General features: G+C 41.5%; 2 protein-coding genes across 5 annotated transcripts; both read right to left on the bottom strand.

Annotated features, from left to right (window-relative positions):
* Positions 1 to 2,165: 2,165 nt before the first annotated feature.
* LOC139380257 (claudin-14-like) lies at positions 2,166 to 14,634 on the bottom strand. Of its 4 annotated transcripts, XM_071122802.1 has the most exons (7): positions 8,208 to 8,430; positions 7,967 to 8,033; positions 3,998 to 4,727; positions 3,626 to 3,854; positions 2,814 to 3,497; positions 2,508 to 2,667; positions 2,166 to 2,187 (listed from the first exon to the last, which is right to left on the bottom strand). In XM_071122802.1, the coding sequence occupies exons 3-5, from the start codon at positions 4,229 to 4,231 to the stop codon at positions 3,214 to 3,216; spliced, it is 747 nt and encodes a 248-aa protein (XP_070978903.1). In that variant the 5' UTR covers positions 4,232 to 4,727; positions 7,967 to 8,033; positions 8,208 to 8,430; the 3' UTR covers positions 2,166 to 2,187; positions 2,508 to 2,667; positions 2,814 to 3,213. The 4 variants fall into 4 exon arrangements, with proteins under 4 accessions (XP_070978903.1, XP_070978902.1, XP_070978901.1 ...); XM_071122801.1 differs by lacking the exon at positions 8,208 to 8,430 and adding an exon at positions 14,555 to 14,634 and having other exon boundaries at positions 2,508 to 3,497; XM_071122800.1 differs by having other exon boundaries at positions 2,508 to 3,497.
* Positions 14,450 to 15,322, bottom strand: LOC139380259 (ADP-ribosylation factor-like protein 6). The gene is made up of 3 exons (XM_071122804.1): positions 15,247 to 15,322; positions 14,856 to 14,950; positions 14,450 to 14,684 (listed from the first exon to the last, which is right to left on the bottom strand). The coding sequence occupies exons 1-3, from the start codon at positions 15,291 to 15,293 to the stop codon at positions 14,551 to 14,553; spliced, it is 276 nt and encodes a 91-aa protein (XP_070978905.1). The 5' UTR covers positions 15,294 to 15,322; the 3' UTR covers positions 14,450 to 14,550.
* Between the last annotated feature and the right edge of the window lie 1,566 nt (positions 15,323 to 16,888).

The following is a 16,888-nucleotide window of genomic DNA, read 5'->3' as shown; positions in this document are numbered from 1 at the left end:
GTCTTCCAGGAAAGGACAGGAAAATAACTAATAGGTAATGGCATGACGCACACCCAGGGGAGAGATGTCCTCTAAAACGTCCGGTTTGAATAGACCCCGTTAACTCTCCAGGTTACATTTAGACGTGATTGACGTTCACACAGGGGCCTGTTGAGTGGAAATGAAAGCACTGGAATTTTTTTACGCGGGAGAATATTGAGATAGTGGGCGGTTAGAATGCTGGATGGATGGCCTTTCTCTTGCTACATCCAGTAACATTTAAATTATTTATTTATCTGGTAAAACATGGGCCATTTTATGCAGGATGGTGTCTAACATTATAGCCATGGGCAATAGGAACGAGAATCAGTCAGACTGTTGGACATAAAAATACAAAAAACCACCAGGAAATCATCTCCACGTGATTTTAATTTTGGTATATTCCCACAGATTATAGAGAGACGTGATCCTATACAAATGTAAGCAAGGTTTGAAATAATTATGTTTAAGTCAAATATATTTGTGTGGGCTTTTTGCAGTCAATTTGAAGTCTACAAATTATTTAGAATTATGTTCAGGCCCCCGACCTTCCGCTCTAGTTGATGATCCCTGACCTACACCAACATTGTTCTACTTTCAGTGTGCATTTAGTAGCTCTGCGTGGTGTGCGTCAAGTTTTTGGAGATAGCTCATCGGGGATTTGGAGTATAAACTCGCAATTGTCAGATTGTTGCTGTCCACGGTACTGAAATTTGGAAACAACCACTTCCATCCAATCTACACTCTAAAAAGAAAAGATTCATGGGGTATCCTTTAGGGGTTCTTCAAATTGAAACTGTGGGGGAACCCCTAGAAGTTCTTTGAAGAACCACTTTTTATTGATCCTCAAAGAACCTTTTGGAGAACGTTTTGAGGTACATTTCTGAACTACCCCCCTGTTATTATTATTATTAATAATATGCATAACAATAACACAATATTTTTGTTATCAGTGTTTATTATGGTTTCAGTGGAAAAGCAGAATTAAAAAATGTAAATATGAGGTAAAAACTCCCAGCAGAACCCCAAATCCAATAGACATATCCTCTGGCGTGTTGATGTTCCTCCAACCCATAACCAGAATGATTAGTTCATGGTGATCGAACAGGTTTCCTGTTATATTCATCAGAGGTGTAGGGAGGGTGTGAATCCCAAAAATAGTAATTATGCAGATGATTAACAAAACATGCACACAACAGTATTCATACCCTAGTTTTTGTGGTAAATGTGAATTTAAAAACTGTTTTGATAATGGTCTTCATACGCATACATTGTCCATAATGTAGAGGCCTATGGGATATTAATTGAAGAGGTAAATGAGGAGCATGGTAAATGTGAACTGCGTAACATACCAATACCAATTGACATACGGATGTATGGCTCCTCGTCTGTATACCTGCAGACACAAAAGTGAGCAGTTCAGTCATCTGCACCTAATACAACTAGCCTTCAACATATTCTTATAGCCTACATATTCTTACCTCTTTGTTGGTTGATATCCATTGAATTGTGTCCATTTTCTGTTTGGGAAAGAGTTGCACAAATATGAAAATAACAATTTACCTTAAATTGAGGAGATCTTTAAATGTTTCAGTTAAGTGACTGAATCTACTGTCCTTTCAAATTCTAATCCAAATGTTTCTGTTGGGCAATTAGATTCCTGCAAGAAACCCCACCAACTAAGGAGGTTAGTAGGAACCCACCTCATATGGGGTTCTATGGGGTTCTTGGAATAATCTTTTGGGTACAATTTCAGTGCCAAGAACCCTAAGGTTCTTCGAATAACTTTGAGGATCTTAGAAGAATCCTTGTTGAACCCCTCATTTTTTGAGTGTATTGGTTTTCAGTCTGTTCAAGCAATTTACTCATTTCAGTGCACATTTCATATAGACATTGTCTAATTTCTAAGAGCAATGGACCTCTTTTTGCATTGAAGATTGGAAAGGCATTTTTCATTTCTATATTTAGACTGAACATGTTGACCAATTTAATAAATAGGCTACCAGACAGCTGATTTATCTGTTCCTCTGACAGCTCTGTCTAATTTACCTTGCTTTATGTTGACGGTCTGCCAGAGAGAGGATACATCTAATTGGATAGCTTTAGAATACACAAACAACTCATAAACCTGTCCACGTGCCTGCCGTGGCTAACAGCGCAGGTAGGGGCCTGCAACAGGAGACAGACAACAATAATGAATTGACATGGACTGCGATATGGACTGCGTGTAAATGATCAAATATAGCCTTTAGCTAACTTAAAATTAAAGACGAATACAATTTTCAAGGGTTATACTTGGATATATTGATATAGGGATTGGACATAATTAATGGAAATTCTAGGAACCTTTTAAAAAGCAGTTTCATTTAGACATCGACTATGTTTAAATGAAACTTCTTTCTAAGCTGCCTGTCTTCAACCCAGAACAAGTTGGATATCTGCCAAGCAATTGGCTAGTCTTTCTTTCTTGAACAGTGAACGCCACTCACGTCCTAGACAGACTGTTGGTGCCACCGTGTGGTCATCGTAGGCCTGGCGCAGATCACATTTCCCAGAAGTTTCTGTGCTTTAGTCCAGTTAGGCTAATGCACATAGCGAGCATTCTACCACCATACTCAAGCTCAAACCTGGTCTGTTGCACCATGGTGACTTTGTATTTTAAAATAGCCGTATAAGTATAAAGCAGTTTACAAATATGAGACTATAAAACTATAAAGACAGGAAGTGCTTCACAACAGCCATTAAGTTACGAGCAATGAAACGGGAACAAATAATACATGTGAAATAAAACTTACCTTTATCATACCTGCTGTCATTTTCCTAAAGGCCTTTATGAAGGAAGCTCATTTTTGAATCAGGAATAAGTCCTGTTAATGTTTTTCGGCTCTTATAGTAAACATACAAAGTCAACAGGATAAGTAATACAAGATTAGCCTGTGGGCAGTCCTAGAGAAGGACACAACCTGAACAACATCAACACCGTAAACCACACGGATCCTCACTGACTCTCTGAAGGTCTGCTGGAAAGTCAATGAGTGTGTACTTGCTCACTTAAAAGTAACTTGAGTCTGTTTTTTGTAGTCATTGAGTTTAAACTTCCCTCAATCAGTTTCTATTATCTGCCACACTCAGACATAATCATTGAGTGTTTGCACTTCCACACTAGGAGCATTCATTGAGTGTGTACTCTATCCCTCAGACGTAGTCATTGAGTCTGTAGCCATTGCTGGACAGTGAGGTGCATGAGGGGGCGTAGTTCCCTTTCAGGGCGGCAGGGGGATAGTAGAGGGGTGCTGGGGTGTTGGGGGTGTTTATAGTGTTGAAGACGAGGGGAGGACAAGGGTGGCGATGATGTGGTAGATGTAGGGGGTTCCTGGGCCGCCCCTCACAGTTCCAACAGAGCACCACCCCTCCCATCAGACTAAGACAGGCCGAGACGTAGCCCAAATACACCGCCATGCCAATCTCATACTTCATACCTGCAACACAAAGTAACATTTCTTGTTATTTTGTTATTTCTGCAAACATGTTTAAGTGAGAAAAAAAACTGGTATCAGAGTTATAAAATAAAATAAATAAAATATTAATTAAATATATTGAATAGTACCTTCAGGTAGGATGGGGTTGTAGAAGTCAAGGATGACATCATTGGTTGTCCAGCAGACAGTGATTAGGCAGAGCATGCCTGCAGACAGGAAGCAGACCCCTCCACTGATGGCCAGGTCATGCTTGATGGACGAGCCGCGGGCACAGCGGGTACACTTCATCCCTGCAGAGGACACGAGGGCTGCCAGGGTGGAGGTCAGGCAGGACAGCAACATCAACGCCCGTGCCGCCTAGGGAGGGAGAAGTGTTTAGTATCATAATGGCTGTTGCTCAAATTACACCCTACCCCCTATTTACTAAGCTACCATGTGCTCAAATGAATCTAAATCAATCAACCAATCAATTAACAAATCAAACAACCAATAATTCCTACCTGCAGGTCAGGTGGCAGAGCCAGCATTGAGCGATGTACTTCACACTGGTAGATGCCCGTGCTGTGCCACACACACTCCATCCAGAGCCCCTTCATGTAGGCAGTGGCTGTGATTATGTTAGAGCCCACATAGGCCGTCCGCCACCAGTGGGGGAGCACTGTAGCAACTACACTACCCACCAGCCCCAGCAGACCCAGGAAGAAGCCCAGCAGCTGGACCGCCATGCTGGCCATGTTTGGAACATCCGCTAATGACCAATTGCACACACAAAACTACACAATGCTACACACAACACACACAAATCAACACACACATAGCCACACACACAACCACACAATAATGTCTTTGAGACATGAGTTTAGTATCCTATTATTCTGGTCTTTAGCTCTGGTTCCCAGCTGTACTGTTGGAACTCCAGAGGGTCTAGAGTCAGTCATGGTGTTGAAGCCATCCTGCAGTGGTGGTCCCTTTGGAGCTCAGGTGTTGTGGTTTCGCTGTCTTCAGTATTGTCTATGGAGCTCTGTACAGTGACTTCAGTGGCTCCAGTGGCTGTGTCTTCCATGTGCTCTCTAGAGCTCTTTAACAGATGCTTCTTCTGAGGGTTCTGTCCCTGGTGTCATTGAGTCTGTGACTAATAAGTTCTTCGTTCAGCTCCACTTGTTGAGCGTGGTCCTCTGAGCTCAGCCAGCTAGTCTCTCTATGATTGTGACTGAGGCTGTTCCGCTGCTCCTGTGGAGAACACACATGATTAAACATTCACAGAAACCAACACCCAGCTCAGTTGAATGTGACAAACCACTAACTTCTAATTGAGAGACTGTTTTATAACTCTTGTATACTGTATATTTTGTGTTTAAAAACACTAAAACTATTTAATGAAAATATGCATTCAGCTGGCCCATAATAGATATTGCATTTCCCCAAGTACAATAAAATGTGTTTTATTTTAATCATACTGTTATTATACTGTTATAAACGTAACATAGAACAATTTAAAATATTTGACTTAATTAGAGTTCATATAAGGAAATCATTGAATTGAATTAAATGAATTAGGCCCTAATCTTAGGATTTCATATGACTGGGAATACAGATATGTTTATTAATTTATTTTATTGAACCTTTATTTAACTAGGAAAGTCAGTTAAGAACAAATTCGTATTTACAATGACGGCCTAGGAACAGTGGGTTACCTGCCTTGTTCAGGGGCAGAATAACAGATTTGAACCTTGTCAGCTCAGGGATTTGATCCAGCAACCTTTCAGTTACTGGCCCAACGCTCTAACCACTAGGCTACCTGCCGATAGGGGGAGTGAATAAGTTATAAATAAGTAACAACCAGTAGGTCTTGCGACAGGTATACAGAGATGACCAGTTTACAGAAGAGTATAGAGTGCAGTGACGTGTCCTATAAGAGTATTGGTGGCAAGTTTGCATCAGTTGGTCACAGATAACTTAAAAAAAAGATAGGGGCGTGGATCAGAAAACCAGTCAGTATCTGGTGTGACCATTTGCCTCATGCAGCACGACACATCTCCTTCGCATAGAATTTATCAGGTTGTTGATTGTGGCCTGTGACATGTTGTCCCACTCCTCTTCAATGGCTGTGCGAAGTTGCTGGATATCGTCGGGAACGGAAAAAGGCTGTTGTACACGTCGATCCAGAGCATCCCAAACATGCTCATTGTGTGACATGTCTGGTAAGCATGCAACCTATGGAAGAACTGGGACATTTTCAGCTTCCAGGAATAGTGTACAGCTCCTTGCGACATGGGGCCGTGCATTATGCTGAAACATGAGGTGATGGAGGCAGATGAATGGCGTGACAATGGGCCTCAGGATCTTGCCACAGTATCTCTGTGCATTCAAATTGCCATCGATAAAATGCAATTGTGTTTGTTGTCCCTAGCTTGTGCCTGCCCTTACCATAACCCCACCGGCAACAACGTTGACATTAGCAAACCTCTCGCCCACACAACACCTTTATCTTGGCCAGATCGCAGTTGTAAATGAGAACTTGTTCTCAACTGGCCGACCTGGTTAAATAAAGGTGAAATTAAATGTTTAAAAAATACTTGTGGTCTGCGGTTGTGAGGCCGGTTGGATGTACTGCCAAATTATCTAAAACGCTGTTGGAGAAATTAACATTACATTCTCTGGCAACAACTCTGGTGGACATCCCTGCAGTCATCATGCCAATTGCACTCTCTCAAAACTTGATACATCTGTGGCATTGTGTTGTGTGACAACCCTGCACATTTTAGAGTGGCCTTTTAATTGATGATGTTGTTTAATCATCTTCTTGTTATGCCACACCTGTCAGGTGGATGGATTATCTTGGCAAAGGACAAATGTTCATTAACAGGAATGTAAAAAGAAATTGAACAGAAATAATATTTTTGTGCGTATGGAATGTTTCTGGGATCTTTTAGCTGATGAAACCAGAGACCAACACCTTACATGTTGCGTTTATATTTTTGTTCAGTGCGCTCAGAGATTTTCTCACTGATAATACGCAACATGCAGTTGGAATATTCAACTTGACAAAAGTTCATTCACAGACAGATTTGGAATTTAGTCACAAGCTGCGTCAAACACATTTGATCAATAATTTGCATACAGCACTTACAGAACACATTGCTTTTCCTCACTCTAGACCTAATTTCAATTGACCATAGGATGAACTCGTATCAATATGCTATTTTTGGAGGGGCTTCTGAGGTGCAGAAAGGTCAGAAGTGTTGTCAACCCTCTTTGATTTAGTTTTCCTTGCCCTCTCCTTCCTCTATAACTCACTTTGGTAAACCATTTTTGATTTGAAGAGCTCAGAGAGGAGAAGGCTATTGATCTAGTGAAAAATAAAACACACATTTCCACACCAACTATCTTCGTTTTCAACTAATGTCAGTACTATTAAATGTCACAGCTAAGTTGATTGTGACATAGAGCATAAAGTAATAAAACAATTATTATCTGAAGAAGAGAAGAGTGGCTAATGTGTGGACACCTGCCATATGAGATCAGAGTCCTGATATTATGCTACTGCTGCCAGTCAGTGATGCGCGCACACACACACACAGTACATAAGAATTTGTTCTTAAAACTGACCTGCCTAGTTAAATAAAGGTTAAATAAATTAAATAAAACACACACACACACACACAAACGCTGGACAGTGACAGACTAATGCACATGCCATTGATATTGTGTTATTCATATAAACAGGATTTCTCACATTTTATTTCTGATATGGAATACTACAGTTTTCCTTTGCCTCATTCAGAGGGAATACAGTTGATATCAGTATTATGATCCACTTTCCAGTTTTCATTTATCCATTATTTCATCTACCACCAACCTTGAAACAAAGCACCCACTGTTTATATGTTTCATACTCTGTCAAATAAAAGCAGCTCAGTAGAACACTGGGAACAGAATGCTATTTGTGTTTAATGATGGATTCTGTAAGGGAGGAAACAACCACACATCAGAACAACTGACTAACAAAAACCCCAACACTTCACTTTCAGTGATCTACCCAACACACTCCCTCCTCTCCCCTTCTTACCTGTGACATGCATATCCTGCCTGATGCTGTCTAGTGCTGCAGGAGGTTAGCAGCTGGCAGTCTCTGTCTGTGTGTCCTATGTAGACTCACAAACCCATGTTATGTAGCATTTATAAAGGCCTCTCCATTGTTCAAAAAGCCTGTCAAAGCTGCACGTCACCGCCCAGACCAGACCAGCTCTCTGTCTGCTTGCTCTCTCTCTCTCACTCTCTCTTTCCCTTTACCACCAGTGTCGCCTCTGCTTTAGAGTCCAAGTGAGGGCAGTGTATGGGTATGTCTGTGTCCTTATTGTCCTGTCAGGGAGGTGATAACTGTCTGTCAGTAATGTGACATGGCGTAGCTCAGTATGGTGTAGCTCTACTTTGGCTCTATAACGGTTAGTTGCAAACATAGTTCCTACCCCAGGGGAAGAGAGAGGGCATCACACTGCATGGTCCTCCTCCTTCTAACCAGTCAACATGGGGGATCTGTCAAAAACAACAAACAGGAAGATGGAAACAACAAAAAGTAATTGAAAATGTTTGAGGACAGTATAATTTGAGAGTATTCAAAGACAATAGTAGATAATGATAGCACTATAAATGATTATGCCTTAGCTCTTATCATGGGACAACATAAACAGAGTGACACAAGTACAATACCTGAAGTACAAGATATTCCATGTCGTGTGAGCTCCTCCAAATCTGCTGGTTGCTCTTGATCTGGTCAGTGATAGACAGTCTGACACTATTTTCTTAGTCCTGTTCTCTAGTTTTGTTTATTCTGAGCCTATAGAAGACCGACACACAAGGCTATATTCCCAATCTGTCTGTCATTCCTTCATACAGAGTAGTAGCCTAGCAGTAGCCTTTCTAGCGGCCTGCAGTGCAGCCCATCCTGCTGTGTCAGTCTCTCATAAGATTATGTGTCCTGGCTATCTCCTCCAGAAGGATATAATACCATGTGAATGGGTCATGTCTACATGGGATCCAGCTTTTGTCAATTTTACATCAAAAGGTGATCTTATTTTTTTTGTTGCATTTTAGCCAACCCTAACCCTTTTCCTAATTCTCCTAGCCTGCCACATTTATTCTCCTAACCTGCTGCATAACTTCTCCTAAACCTGCTACGAATAGTCAATTCTGGCAAAAGCTGGATCCCTTCTAACCATGACAATGTGAATGCTGAGCAGTTAATAGCCTTAGGGGAAACACTGTAATCCTCCACGCATTAGGGAGCTCTGTCTTAAATAAGGTGTTTATTATCTGCTTCTAGGACAACAAATAGGAAACGTATATTTGAATGATCACTGTAAAGCCATTTTGAATGCAGCTAAGGCCTAAGATTTGACATTAGAATCAGCTTATTCATAGGTTAGGCTACTGTGGGCTAGGCTAAATAAAAAATCTGGTAATGTCATGTAAGACTAATGTTAAGCCACATAATCATTAGGCTAGCCTACATGAGAGGGATCATAGGTACATTTATCATAAATCACACACGTTTAGGATGTGTAGGATGGCGCCGACAGAGATGGCCGCCTCGCTTCAAGACCTTTAGTTTATGTATTATTTCTTATATTATTACCCCAGGAAATCTTAAGCGTTATTACAAACAGCCGGGAATAACTATTTGATATAAGAGCGACGTCAACTCACCAACATTATGACCAGGAATACGACTTTCCCGAAGCTGATCCTCTGTTTGGACCACCACCCAGGACAATGGATCGGATCCCAGAAGCCTACTCAAAACCATGGCGCCGCAGAAAGGGCAGATGGAGCAGCCTCCTGGTCAGGCTCCATAGATGTGCACATCACCCACCGCTACAGAGTATATTGCTCGCCAATGCTCTTGACAACAAGGTAGACAAATTTCGAGCAAGGTTTGCCTTCCAGACAGACATCAGAGATTGTAACATCCTCTGTTTCACGGAAACATGGCTCTCTCAGGATATGTTGTCGGAATCGGTTCAGCCACCGGGCTTCTCCATGCATTGCGCCGACAGAGATATGTGTATGCTTCATGATTAACGGCTCATAGTGTAATCATAACAACATACAGGAACTCAAGTCCTTCTGCTCACCCGACCTAGAACTCCTTACAATCAAATGCCGGCCATATTACCTCCCAAGAGAATTCTCGTAAGTTATTATCACAGCTGTGTACATTCCCCCTCAAGCAGACACCACGGTGGCCCTCAAGGAACTTCACTGGACTCTATGTTAACTGGAAACTATATATCCTGCATTTATTGTAGCTGGGGATTTTAACAAAGCAAATTTGAGCACAAGGCTACCTAAACTCTATCAGCATATTGATTGTAGTACTCGCGGGGGTAATACACTTGATCACTGCTACTCTAACTTCCACAATGAATACAAAGCCCTCCCCCGCCCTCCCTTCGGTAAATACGGCCACAACGGCGTCTTGCTCCTACTGTCTTCATAGGCAGAAACTCAAACAGGATGTACCAGTGACTAGAACCATTCAACGCTGGTCTGACCAATCGGAATCAACGTTCAAGATTGTTTTGATCACATGGAATGGGAAATGTTCTGGTCAGCCTCAGAGAACAACATTGATCTATACGCTGACACGGTGAGTGAAGTTATTAGGAAGTGCATTGGGGATGTTGTACTCACTGTGACTATTAAAACCTACCCTAACCAGAAACCGTGGATGGACGGCAGCATTCACGCAAAACTGAAAGCGCGAACCATCAAATTTAACAATGGAAAGAGGTCTGGGAATATGGCTGAAAATAAACAGTGTAGTTATTCCCTCCGCAAGGCAATCAAACAAGTAAAATGTAGGTAAAGAGCTCAGACATGAGACGTACGTGGCAGGGTTTACAGGAAATCACGGACTACAGAAAGAAAACCAGCCACGTCACAGGCACCGACTTCACACTTCCAGACAAACTAAACACCTTCTAACCCCACTTTGAGGATAATAAAGTGCCACCATCGCGGCCCCCCTCCCCTCCTCCTTCTCTGTGGCCGACGTGAGTAAAACATTTAAACGTGTTAACCCTCGCAAGGCTGCTGGCCCAGACGGCATCCCTAGCCACGTCCTCAGAGCATGCGCAGACCACCTGGCTGGTGTGTTTACGGACATATTCAATTGCTCCCTATCCCAGTCTGCTGTTCCCACATGCATTCAAGATGGCCCTGTACACAAGAAGGCAAAATAACTAAAATACTATCACCCCGTAGCACTCACTTCTGTCATCATGAAGTGCTTTGAGGACAAGGCAAGGATCATATCACCTCCACCTTACCTGCCACCCTAAACCCACTTCAATTTGCATACCACCCCAATAGGTCCACAGACGATGCAATCACCATCACACTGCCCTATCCCATCTGGACAACAGGAATACCTATGTAAGAATGCTGTTCATTGACTGCAACTCAGCATTCAACACCATAGTACCCTCCAAGCTCATAATTAAGCTTGAGGCCCTGGGTCTCAACCCAGCCCTGTGCAATTGGGTCCTGGACTTTCTGACAGGCCGTCCCAGGTGGCGAAGGTAGGAAACAACATCTCCACGTCGCCTAACCCTACTCAGCACTGGGGCCCCACAAGGGTGCGTGCTCAGCCCCCTCCTGTACTCCCTGTTCCCCCATGACTGTGTGGCCATGCACGCCTCCAACTCACTGCCTGATAGTCAGCCTCAGTGAAATATACACTATCGGTCAAAAGTTTGGACACACCTACTATTAAGGGTTTTTCTTTATTTTCACTGTAGAATAATAGTGAAGACATCAAAACTATGAAATAACACATATGTAATCACATAGTAACTAAAAAGTGTTAAACAAATCAAAATATATTTTTCAAAGTAGCCACCCTTTGCCTTGATGACAGCTTTTCACACTCTTGGCATTCCCTCAACCAGCTTCACCTGGAATGCTTTTCCAACAGTCTTGAAGAAGTTCCCACATACGCTGAGCACTTGTTGGCTGCTTTTCCTTCATTCTGAGGTCTAACTCATCCCAAACCATCTCAATTGGATTGAGGTCGGGTGATTGTGGAGGCCAGATCAAATTATAATATAAATTATCATTTATATTATTGTCCAATTCACTTCTCTTGACCTGGGGAACAATAAGGGCCTTATACGCTTTCTGAGAGGGGCTAAGGATTAATAAAATAATTATAAGAATAATAATTTTATTTACATTAATCTTTTCAATGATGTTCTGATTTAATCGCTGCAGCAGGTGTCAAAGAGGACGTTGTTGCTAATTTGTTAGCTTCTCCCTTTACAAGAATAACTACACCACTAACCCTTTGTTTTACAAAAGTACACTCTCCTACATGAGTGCGCAGCTATTACCGTTGCTGTCCTTTCAGCATCACGAACCTGTCACACACTGAAGGCCTAGGTCCAATAGGTTCGTCACTGCGCAGACATGTCTAATAGAAATAAAGACTGCAGGTATTAATATTTCAAGAAAGGAGTGTATATATTTGGCCTGGCGAAGCGGTTTTATGCGCTTACTGAATGGAAGCTGATAATTATGAGGTTTTTTTACTCGGCTGGTTTTGGGTAGAAATTATGAGTCCTTACTGTCCAAGACCGAGTACAAATATATCCGACACTGAGACACTCAAAATGTGGTTTCGAGACCGGACCGACACCTGGTCTCAAGTACTACTACAACATTGGAAAAAATACAGTTCTACCTGATGACATCATTAAAAGTTAAAACATTTTAAAAAACGGTGATTTACAAACACTATGAGATACGAGGCGACACCGTGAGCAAGAAAATACCCTTGGTATCCCTTGGGCTAGACATTTCAAAACCTTATAAGTTCTAACTATTTAAATTAGCATACATTTGCACAAATCAATCCACTAAAAGCAATAGTAACTGTTCAAACTAGAGACACCAAACCAACTTACACATGTTCAGGCTATCCTATCCTAAGTAATAAATCAATAAATTCTTTAATCTATCCATCTATACCTTTTCAACTATAACCATTTAAAATGTCCTTAAATTAACATAGGTTTGAATGAGATCCATGGGAATACAGAGGTATGGTATGATATGGCCCTGCTACTTTGCCAATTAAGCTATAAGACAAACTTTAAATTGTTCAGGCTATCCTAACTTAAAATTCTTAAAAACCTTTATCAAGGATAGATTAGCATGACAAACCCCCACCAGCAGTAACTCTTGAACCGTTCAAGCTAGAGACACCAAACCAACTTTCACATGTTCAGGCTATCCTATCTTATCATATCCAATCAATCCATCACTCAATCTTTCCATCTACTTACTTTTTCAACTATAACCAGTCCCTACCATTACTACTGCAGTCACTACCACTACTATAACTTCTTTCACAACCATAAATACTCAGATTCAGAGGGGTTGGGTTAAATGCGGAAGACACATTTCAGTTGAATGCAATCAGTGGTACAACTGACTAAGTATCCCCCTTTCCCTTTTAAGCAAGCTAGCAAGCACACCACATTTTCTTCAGAAAATGTACTTTTCTAGTTGCACTTGATACTTCTGTGTTGATGGAACCTAAACTCACCTGTTTTTGCATAAATGATTAAAACAGCCTTTGCAGTCTGAAGTGTTAATTCACTATTATCCCCACTTACTATGCGAGATCAATATATCTACAGATCCTGCAAATAGAAATACAAATTGTCATCCTCTTGGAGGAGAAGAAAGAGACTAAACAAATCAAGCAAATGCTACGCCTTTAATTGTTTTCATTAAAACATCCCAACATATATAGCAATATATTGTAGCACTGACTGGTGTACTATGTCTGAAAACATCACAGCACATTTAATGGCATACAAAACGAGCATCAAGTACAGTTCAGAAATATGTAGGGTAAAATGTTTAACAGAATACATTAATCATATCTTTCCACAAGCAGACAACACAGTTACACATCACGTGCTGTAACACTGAATAACAGTCTGATCACATTTACATTTTAGTCATTCAGCAGAGGCTCTTATCAAGAGCGACTTACAAGAGCAATTAGGGTTAAGTACCTTGCTCAAGGCGACATCGACAGATTTTTCACCTCGTTGGCTTGGGGATTCGAACCATCAACATTTCGGTTACTGGTCCAACGCTCTTAAAACCCCTAGACTACATGCCATCCCAGGTGAATCCATCTCAGAGGGTGGTCTCTCTTCACTGCAGCAAGCGGTTCAACAACACTTCACATCCACACTTTACAACAGTATCATACAGTAGGCATCAGTAGGCATCATGACAGAGTATCAAATAGAAAGGAAAAACATATGATTCCCTTGCACCACATACTGTATGTAAATAGTGACAGAAGATAAGCAATGACACGGCCGGTTGGAGGAGCCATGCTGTAGTTGTGGAGGTCCCTCTTCTCTCCATCACAATCCTTCATCGTAAGCCTTTCATTCATTTCATTTCATTCATTATTCTGATATGATCTGTTGATAAACATATGGACAATATATGTTTATAAATGTATGGACAATTCATGAGATGATAGTTACAACAACAAACAGCCTCAACAATGAGACCTGAAGCTCCACAACTACATTAGAAAAGCCCTTCACTAGAGGGTTAAGAGTAGGGGAGATGAATTATCATGAGACACACGTCAACATTATACCTGTTACAGACTGAATAGTCTCCCCTGCTCCAAACCCATCAACAACATCATCATCTAAGTCCACCACAGTGACATAAACTAATGTGAGCACGCATTATACTTACTGTGCAATTTGCTCTATGGGTAAGGTAGAACAAAACAGAATGATTCAATATTGGTGCCAGAATTCCATCAGAAAAAAGTACACGTACATGCACGCACACGCAGTTATGTACCTTGTAGCCAGTCCACCCCCTCCTGTAGGCCCTCTCCTTTTACAGCATTACTGGCACTGAAACACAGGGACAGATTTTAGTAACCTATCTCAACACAACTGTGTGTGTCTGTACCTGCTTATGTGTGTGATAGAGTTGTGTCCTACCAGATGTGCCAGGGTTTGTCCTTGATGTTCTCCAGACAGAGCAGCTGAGAGACTTTGACTGAAGACATGGCTTCTCTCAGGTCATTCTTATTAGCAAAGAGCAGCACAGGCATCCTCCTACTGCAGATGTCTGGAGGGAGCAGGAACACCAAAGAACAAGTGAAGAAAGTTTGTTTGTCTGTCTGTCTGTCTGTCTGTCTTTCTGTCTGTCTGTCTGTCTGTCTGTCTTTCTCCCCTTCTCTCCCTCTCTTACTCTCACTCTTCCTGTCTCTCTCTCTTTCTTACTGTCTCATTCTCTTACCTTGGTGATTGAGAAGAGTATCAAGGTCCTCTTTGGCAACGACCATTCGTAACTTGTCTCCACTATCGATGACAAATATGATCGCGTGACTCTCTCTGTGGACACCACAACAGAAAACGATGTCATCAACAAGGGATAGGAGGTTCAACAGGGTAAAAAACACTGAATGTGTTTCTCTACATCAGGGTTAAGCAACTAGATTCAGAGCGAATGGCCGGGGGGGGGGGGGGCGGTAACTCTTGGAGATAGATTTAGGGTTGGGTAACCACTAAAACTGCTCTACAGGCAATACTGGTTACTCTAAGTTTAGAGGTAAGGCACCTCTGGATTAAAACGTCCTGTCATATCATGCAGGTCTATATAGATAAATAGTGCAGGTGTAAAGTCTTACTTGTAGTAATGTTCCCATAGGTTTCTATATCTGCTCTGACCAGACATGTCAAACACTGTGAAAGACAAACTTTGTAGAGACAAAATACATGTTACGCATTAACGCACTATATTAATATAATTAGTATGACTTTTTCCCGGTTCACTAAGTTAATCATAGTTTACATTACAAGTTAATTACTACCTTGAACTCTTGAATTGTTCTATATTGAAGCCAATAGTTGGGACAAAGTCTTGTGTCTGGGTCTGTAATACGCACAAACAAAACGCAGACAGACAAACAATAACTGAAGTGTATCAAAAAGAAATGTTAAAATAGGGTGAAATAGGCTGTACTGACCTTCACCTGACTAACATGTTTCCAGTCGTCTGAGAGTGGGCCATATAACCTTAGCTGAAAACAAGCAAGCAGTGGATAATTGCAGAGTAACGAATGCAATAACACATAGGTCTTATACTGTATATAACCACAATGCGATAACACGCACAGCTCGTATGTATAACCACAACGCGATAACACTCACAGCTCGTATCTATAACCACAATGCGATAACACACACAGCTCGTATGTATAACCACAATGCGATAACACTCACAGCTCGTATGTATAACCACAATGCGATAACACACAGCTCGTATGTATAACCACAACGCGATAACACTCACAGCTCGTATCTATAACCACAATGCGATAACACACACAGCTCGTATGTATAACCACAATGCGATAACACTCACAGCTCGTATGTATAACCACAATGCGATAACACACAGCTCGTATGTATAACCACAACGCGATAACACTCACAGCTCGTATGTATAACCACAATGCGATAACACTCACAGCTCGTATGTATAACCACAACGCGATAACACTCACAGCTCGTATGTATAACCACAATGCGATAACACACACAGCTCGTATGTATAACCACAATGCGATAACACACACAGCTCGTATGTAAAACCACAATGCGATAACACTCACAGCTCGTATGTATAACCACAATGCGATAACACTCACAGCTCGTATGTAAAACCACAATGCGATAACACTCACCGCTCGTATGCATAACCACAACGCGATAACACTCACAGCTCGTATGTATAACCACAACGCGATAACACTCACAGCTCGTATGTATAACCACAATGCGATAACACTCACAGCTCGTATGTATAACCACAACGCGATAACACTCACAGCTCGTATGTATAACCACAACGTGATAACACTCACAGCTCTTATAATCAGTGGTGTAGTGGAGAGTAAACGCAAGTAACACAATTACTCACCTTTATTTTTTGCATGACAGTACACCCACCTTTTGGGAAAGAATTCATGGAAAGTATAGGGAACGTTACTCTTTTCACCGCGACTGCCGATCAGTTTACCCACCTATGTTTTTGTTTACCACTACATCACTGCTTATAACCACAATGCCTAAAATTCACAGTTCTAATATACACTATATATACAAAAGTATGTGGACACCCCTTCAAATTAGTGGATTCGGTTACTTCAGCAACCCCCATTGCTGACAGGTGTATCAAATTCAATGGCCTTACTTAAGAGCTCAGTGACTTTCAACGTGGCACCGTCATAGGATGCCACCTTTCCAACAAGTCAGTTCGTCAAATTT

The sequence above is a fragment of the Oncorhynchus clarkii genome, chromosome 22 (genome assembly GCF_045791955.1).
Source record: "Oncorhynchus clarkii lewisi isolate Uvic-CL-2024 chromosome 22, UVic_Ocla_1.0, whole genome shotgun sequence".
Classification (NCBI taxonomy): domain Eukaryota; kingdom Metazoa; phylum Chordata; class Actinopteri; order Salmoniformes; family Salmonidae; genus Oncorhynchus; species Oncorhynchus clarkii.
Note: the sequence above shows the minus strand (reverse complement) of the source record. Positions and strands in the feature narration are given on the sequence as shown.